General features: G+C 63.7%; 1 protein-coding gene across 1 annotated transcript; it reads right to left on the bottom strand.

Annotated features, from left to right (window-relative positions):
* Positions 1 to 4,448: 4,448 nt before the first annotated feature.
* Positions 4,449 to 6,820, bottom strand: LOC311154202 (uncharacterized protein; the record flags this gene model as incomplete). The annotated part of the gene is made up of 4 exons (XM_084206475.1): positions 4,449 to 5,302; positions 5,384 to 5,509; positions 6,325 to 6,426; positions 6,512 to 6,820. 4 exons carry the CDS (start codon positions 6,818 to 6,820, stop codon positions 5,120 to 5,122), a joined length of 720 nt encoding a protein of 239 aa, XP_084062601.1. The 3' UTR covers positions 4,449 to 5,119.
* Positions 6,821 to 6,831: the final 11 nt, after the last annotated feature.

Genomic DNA, 6,831 nt, shown 5'->3' with positions numbered 1-6,831 from the left:
AAGGGAAGGGAAGGGAAGGGAAGGGAAGGGAAGGGGCTTTGGGATCGGGTGGGATCAGGAGGGAGAGCTGGGATGGGGAGGGGCAGGAAGGGGTCGGAACGGGGGGGAACAGAGGGATCTTTAGGGACAGGGGGTCAGTAGGAGGCCAGAGGGTCTATAGGACATCAGGGGTTTTATAGTGGGGGCAGGGGGTCTGTAGGGGGGTCGAGGGTCTGTAGTGGGGCCAGAGGGTTTATAGCGTGGTCAGGGGGTCTATAGGGGGTTCAGGGGGTCTGTAGGGGGGCAGGGCAGGGTGGTCGGGGTTCTGTAGTGGGGCAGGGCAGGGGGGTCGGGGGATCTGTAGTGGGCATGGCGGTTTAAAGGGTGGTCGGGGGGTCTGTAGCGGGGCATGGCGGTTTACAGGGTGGTCGGGGATCTGTAGGGGGGCAGGGTGGTCGGGGGGTCTGTAGGGGGGCAGGGCGGTTTACAGGGTGGTCGGGGGGTCTGTGAGGAGGTCAGGGGTTCTGTAATAAGGCAGGGTGGTCCGGGGTTCTGTAGGGGGGCAGGGCGGTTTACAGGGTGGTCGGGGGGTCTGTAGGGGGGCAGGGTGGTCGGGGGGTCTGTAGGGGGGCAGGGCGGTTTACAGGGTGGGCCGGGGGTCCATGGGGGGCGCGGGGCTCTGTAGGGGCGGTGACAGGGCCGGGGCGGAGCTGTCCGCGGTGCTGAACGCGCTAGGGGGGAACAGGGGCTGTATGGGGGGCAGAGGGGCTATAGGGGATCGGGGGGTCTATAGGGGATCCCGAAGCTCTGTAGGGGTGCTGAGGGATCCATAAGGGGCTAGGGGGTCTGTGGGGCGGGTAAGAGGGGACAGGAGCCGTGTGGGGGCTCGGAGCAGAGCACAGGGGATCGGGGGTCTATAGGGACCGGGGGTCGCTAAGGGGGTCATGGCTCTATAGGGGTCGGGCCCTATGGGGCGCTGTATAGGGTCGCTCTGTAGGGTCGCAGCGGCGCCGGGAGCCGCGCAGGGCCCGCGAGCGGAGCTGTCCCTGGTGCTGACACCGGGACCGGACAGCGGCCGCCGCGGGTGGCCGGAGGGACGGGCAGGGAGCGGGGAGGGGACAGCAGGGACGGTCCCAGTTTGGGGGGCGGGCAGTGGGACCCCCGCACTGCCACCCGTGGGGTGTGGGGTCCCTCAGTGTCCCCCCGTGTCCCCCTAATTCCCTCAGTACCACCCCCGTGTCCCCCATTCCCTCAGTGCCCCCCATGTCCCCAAGTCAGGCTGAGGCCACTTTAGTGCCACCACAGGGCCCAGGGGACATCCAGGGCACCCCAACCCCTCCCCATGACCCACTCCTGCCTCTGCCCCCTCCTGAAATTCCCATCCATCCCAACACCCCCATTCCAAGCCTTCCCAACATTCCCATCCATCCATCCATCCATCCATCCATCCATCCATCCATCCATCCATCCATCCATCCATCCATCCATCCCTCCAGCCATGCCCCTTCCCAGCTTCCAACCCAACATTCCCAGTTTTCACCCCTTTCCCACTCCCATCTTCACCCCAACATTCCCAATCCTACTCCCCCCAATATTCCCATCTCAATCCCAACATTTCCAATCCCAGTTTTCACTCCAACATTCCCATCCATCCCATCATTCCCAGTTTCCATCCCAACTTTCCCATCTTCATCCCAACATTCCTAGTTTCCACCCCAACATTCCCATTCCCATCTCAATCCCAACATTCCCATTCCCATCTTCGTTCCTTTGGGGTTTTGGGATATGGCCCCACCCCAGCTGGGATTTGGGGTTCCAGCAGCTCTCTCTGGGGTGTCTGACCCCCATTCCATGGGGAAAACATTCCCTAAAAACTGAGAAGGATCTTCCCAAGCCCAGGAATTCCCAAACTCCCAGCGGGAACTGTGGCTTTAAGGGACTTCAAAGGATTTCCAAGGATAAGCTGGGCTCGATGCTCCTTTGGGATCCCGCTCCAGATGTTCCGGATTCCTCTGGCCCTGCCAAGGCCTGACCCCTTTCCATGGAAAAATGATCCCAAATATCCCCGTTGGCCCAGCTGAGGCTGCTCCCTCTTTTCCCAGGGCTCATTCCCTGGTTAGCCAGGATGTGCTGGCAATTCTCATGGGGGCATGAGCACAGAATTCCCAGATTACTGAGGCTGGGAAAGAATTCCAAGGTCACCGAGTCCAAGCTGGGCCCGATCCCCACCAGAGCCCCGAGTGCCACCTCCAGGAATTCCTTGGACACCCGCAGGGATGGCACTCCAAAGCTCCCTGGGCAGCCCCTGCCAAGGCCTGACCCCTTTCCATGGAAAACCATCCCAAATCTGGGAGCTGAGCCTGCCCCGGCCCGGGCTGAGCCGCTCCCTCTTTTCCCAGGGCTCATTCCCTGCAGCAGATCCCGATCCCCGCTGGCTCCTGGCAGGAGCTGGGCAGGCCCAGAAGGACATTCCCGATCCCTGCCCCGATCCCAGCAGAGCTGCCCTGGCCCCCAGCCCCGGCACATCCCACTTTTCCCGGGCTCTCCCTGCACCCATCCCTGGCAGCCCCTGCCCAGCCCAGGGGGGCTCGGGGGCCCTTCCCGAGGCACTGCCGGCATTCCATGGGCAAGGATTCCACAATTCCCCAATCCTGGCACGGTCTGCCTGGGAAGGGCCGCCCAGCCCATCCCGAGGATCCCCCGGGATCCAGGAGATCCCACGGGCACAGTTCAGGAAGTTTTCCAAGCGTTTCCATTCCCAGGATCCGTGAATTCCACCCTGGGCTGATTCCAAACCTTCAGCTCCCAGAATGGATCCAGAGGATCCACCCGGACCTTCAGGAGCTCTGAAAAGTGGGAGAAATTCCTGCTGGGACAATGCAGCCTGAGGAAAATCCATCCCTTCAACTCTTCCCACCCTCCTTATCCCAAGTCTTCCCCTTTCCCTCTTACTTCCAGCTGAGTCCTTCCCATGGAGCTGTGGGATCTCCTCATTCCCAAATCCCCAAATCCCGGCCCCTCTCCACATCCAAGCCCCACCACTTCCCACCTGAACATGGAACATCAGCTCCTGGAGCAGCAGCTGGAGCAGCTGGAGCTGAGATTCCACATAAAAAAGGAATTTCCCTTTGGAAGAGGGAAAGGCAAAGCCGGGAAATGCCGGATCTGGGAGCGCCCGGCACGGCCCAACCCCGAGCCCAGCCCAGGCCCGATGGAAATCTGGGAAGCAAAGGGAAATCCCTCGGGAATGAGGGAGCCCCGGGGCCGGCCCAGGGCTTCCAGAAGCTTCCCTGAGAAATCCCGGGATGAGCCAGAGCCCGTCCCGAAGGAGCCCCGGAGCTGCCTCTGCTCCAGGCTGAGCCCAAATCCCAAATCCAACTGGAGTTTGCCAGCCCAAATCCCAAACCCCCCTGGAGTTTTCCAGCTCAAATCCCTCTGGAGTTTTCCAGCCCAAATCCCTCTGGAGTTTTCCAGCCCAAATCCCAAATCCAACTGGAGTTTTCCAGCCCAAATCCCTCTGGAGTTTTCCAGCTCAAATCCCAAATCCAACTGGAGTTTGCCAGTCCAAATCCTTCTGGAGTTTTCCAGCCCAAATCCCAAATCCAACTGGAGTTTTCCAGCCCAAATCCCTCTGGAGTTTTCCAGCTCAAATCCCAAATCCAACTGGAGTTTTCCAGCCCCCTCCCCAGTTCCTCTGGAGTTTTCCAGACCTTTCCCAAATCCCTCCGGTGTTTTCCAGTTCAAATCCTAAACCCCTCCAGAGTTTTTCCAAGTCCCTCTGGAGTTTTCCAGCCCAAATCCCAAACCCCTCCGGAGTTTTCCAGCTCAAATCACAAATCTCTCTGGAGTTTTCCAGCCCCTCCCCAATCCCTCTGGAGTTTTCCAGCCCAAATCCCAAACCCCTCCAGAGTCTTCCAGCCTTTCCCAGCCCTGTTCCCTTCCCTGGCCCCATTCCAGCCCCTCCAGGGCTCTCCAGGATTCCAGATGGGGCCTCACCAGGGCCACCTCTGGAAAATTTGGGAAAACTCCAGAAAAGGTTTGGGATCGCCAACCCCGCAAGGGGTTTCCAGACCTGCAGATGTGACACTTGGGGACACAGAGGGGTGGCCTGGCCCCGCTGGATCCCAGGGGATTTTCCAGCCTCAATTCCCCCCCCGGGCAGGCCAGGGTGGCAGCAGCAGCAGCAGCAGCTGGCACAGATGCCACCCCCCCGTCACCCATCTGTCACCCCCGGCCCCCCCGGCACTTCCCGAGGCTCCGGACATAATCCGGGATCGAGGCCGGGCATCGCTGCCACCCCTGAGCCCGGGAATGTCACACGGGGGGGGGACAGGGTGGCCTGAGGGGACCACCAGGAACGGGCAGCGCTGGACACGGACACGGGGCAGGCCCGAGTTTATTGGTGACCCTGGGCGGGGGGACATGGTGGCCACGGGGGGACAGGGTGGGGTTTCTAGGGGGGGCTTGGGGCTGGGGGCGTCCGTGGGGTGGGACAAGGTACAGGGTATCTGTGGGGTGGGTCTGGGGTTTCTGGGGGGCATTATGGGGCTGGGGGTGTCTGTGGGGTGGGACAGGGTGTTTATGGGGTGGGACAAGGTACAGGGTGTCTGTGGAGGGGTTTAGGGTGTCCATGGGGGTGTAGGGTGTTTATGGGGTGAGCACAAGGTGTCCATGAGAGCACAGGGTGTCCATGGGGTGGGACAAGGCACAGGGTGTCTATGGGGTGGGACAAGGCAGAGGGTGTTTATAGGGTGGGCACAGGATGTTTATAGGGTGGGCACAGGGTGTCCATGGGGTGGGCACAGGTTGTCCATGGGGTGGGACAAGGCACAGGGGGTTTATAGGGTGGGCACAGGGTGTTTATAGGGTGGGCACAGGGTGTCTATGGGGTGGGACAAGGCACAGGGTGTTTATGGGGTGGGCACAGGTTGTCCATGGGGTGGGACAAGGCACAGGGGGTTTATAGGGTGGGCACAGGGTGTTTATAGGGTGGGCACAGGGTGTCTATGGGGTGGGACAAGGCACAGGGTGTTTATGGGGTGGGCACAGGGTGTCCATGGGGTGGGCACAGGTTGTCCATGGGGTGGGACAAGGCACAGGGTGTTTATAGGGTGGGCACAGCCCCCAGGTCCCGCTGCCCTCAGCCCTGCTGTCCATGATTCAGGGGCTGGCTCAGGGGGGTGTCCCCGTTGTCCCCCTGTGCCAGCAGCAGATCCAGGTAGGCCCCAGAGATGAGGTCCTGCTCCCCGATCCCGAATTCCCGCAGCAGCTCCTGCGCCAGGCGCTGCCCGTCCTCCTCGCTCTGCTCCGGCCGCAGCACCACCTGCGGCCACCCGCGGTCACCCGGGGCCACCCGGGGCCACCCGGGGCCACCCAGGGTGCCACCCCCCCCGTGTCCCCTCACCTCCAGCTCCAGGAAGTCCCCGAGCCCCTGCACCCGGTCCAGGTGCAGCCGGGTCTGGCCTAGCAGGAACAGGAGCCGCTCCTTCCTCACCGTGCCCAGCACGCCCAGGGACTGGGACAGCACCGCCTGGGGACACAGAGGGTGACAGGGGCTGACAGGGATCCCACAGAGCCCAGGGACTGGCACAGCACCGCCTGGGGACAGGGGGTGACAGGGGCTGACAGGGATCCCACAGAGCCCAGGGACTGGGACAGCACCACCTGGGGACACAGAGGGTGACGGGGTGACAGGGGTGACAGGGATCCCACAGAGCCCAGGGACTGGGACAGCACCGCCTGGGGACACAGAGGGTGACGGGGTGACAGGGGTGACAGGGATCCCACAGAGCCCAGGGACTGGGACAGCACCGCCTGGGGACACGGGGTGACAGGGGTGACAGGGGGGACAGGGGGTGACAGGGACCCCACAGAGCCCAGGGACTGGGACAGCACCACCTGGGGACACGGGGACAGGGGGTGACAGGGGTGACAGGGATCCCACAGAGCCCAGGGACTGGGACAGCACCGCCTGGGGACACGGGGTGACAGGGGTGACAGGGGGGACAGGGGGTGACAGGGATCCCACAGAGCCCAGGGATCCCACAGGGAACACACCGCCTGGGGACACGGGGTGACAGGGGGTGACAGGGGGTGACAGGGATCCCACAGAGCCCAGGGACTGGGACAGCACTGCCTGGGGACACGGGGTGACAGGGGGTGACAGGGGGTGACAGGGGTGACAGGGATCCCACAGAGCCCAGGGACTGGGACAGCACTGCCTGTGGGCACAGAGGGTGACAGGGGAGGCACAGGGCGTGACAGGGGTGGCACAGCGGGTGACAGGGAAGGCACAGGGGTGACAAGGTGGCACAGGGCACTCAGGTCGCCCCCAGCCCCGCTCACCTGCAGCCCCTCGGGGTCGGCCGTGGGGGTGATGGTGAACCTGGACAGTTTGGGGCCGGCGCTGTCGGGGCGCTCGTAGAAAATTAGCTGCCCCCGGCCGTCCTGGGGACAGCCACAGGTGGGGACAGGTGAGGACAGGGACAGGTGAGCACAGGGCCAGGGCCAAGCCCCTGCAGCCAGCCCTCACCTGTGTCTGGCGCAGCTTGAGCCGCCCCCGCGGCACCCGGAAGAACGTGTCGGTCTGGAGCAGCACCTGCCCGGCCCCGGGGCACACCTGGGGCGATCCCTGCCCCTCACCTGTGCCAGGCCCGGCCCCGGGGCACACCTGGGGCGCTCCCTGCCCGGCCCCGGGGCACACCTGGGGCGCTCCCTGCCCGGCCCCAGGGCACCCCGGGCACACCTGGCCGCCCGGGCCCAGCCCCAGCAGCCTGAGGGCCGCCCTCAGCGCTTCCTCCCGCGCCCTCAGCCGCGCCTTCACCTCCACGTTCCGCCGCATCCCGCCGAGCA

This window comes from Fringilla coelebs (genome assembly GCF_963513975.1).
Source record: "Fringilla coelebs genome assembly, chromosome: 5".
NCBI classification, from domain to species: Eukaryota; Metazoa; Chordata; class Aves; order Passeriformes; family Fringillidae; genus Fringilla; species Fringilla coelebs.
The sequence above is the reverse complement of the archived record's forward strand: the minus strand, read 5'-3'. Positions and strand labels throughout refer to the sequence as shown.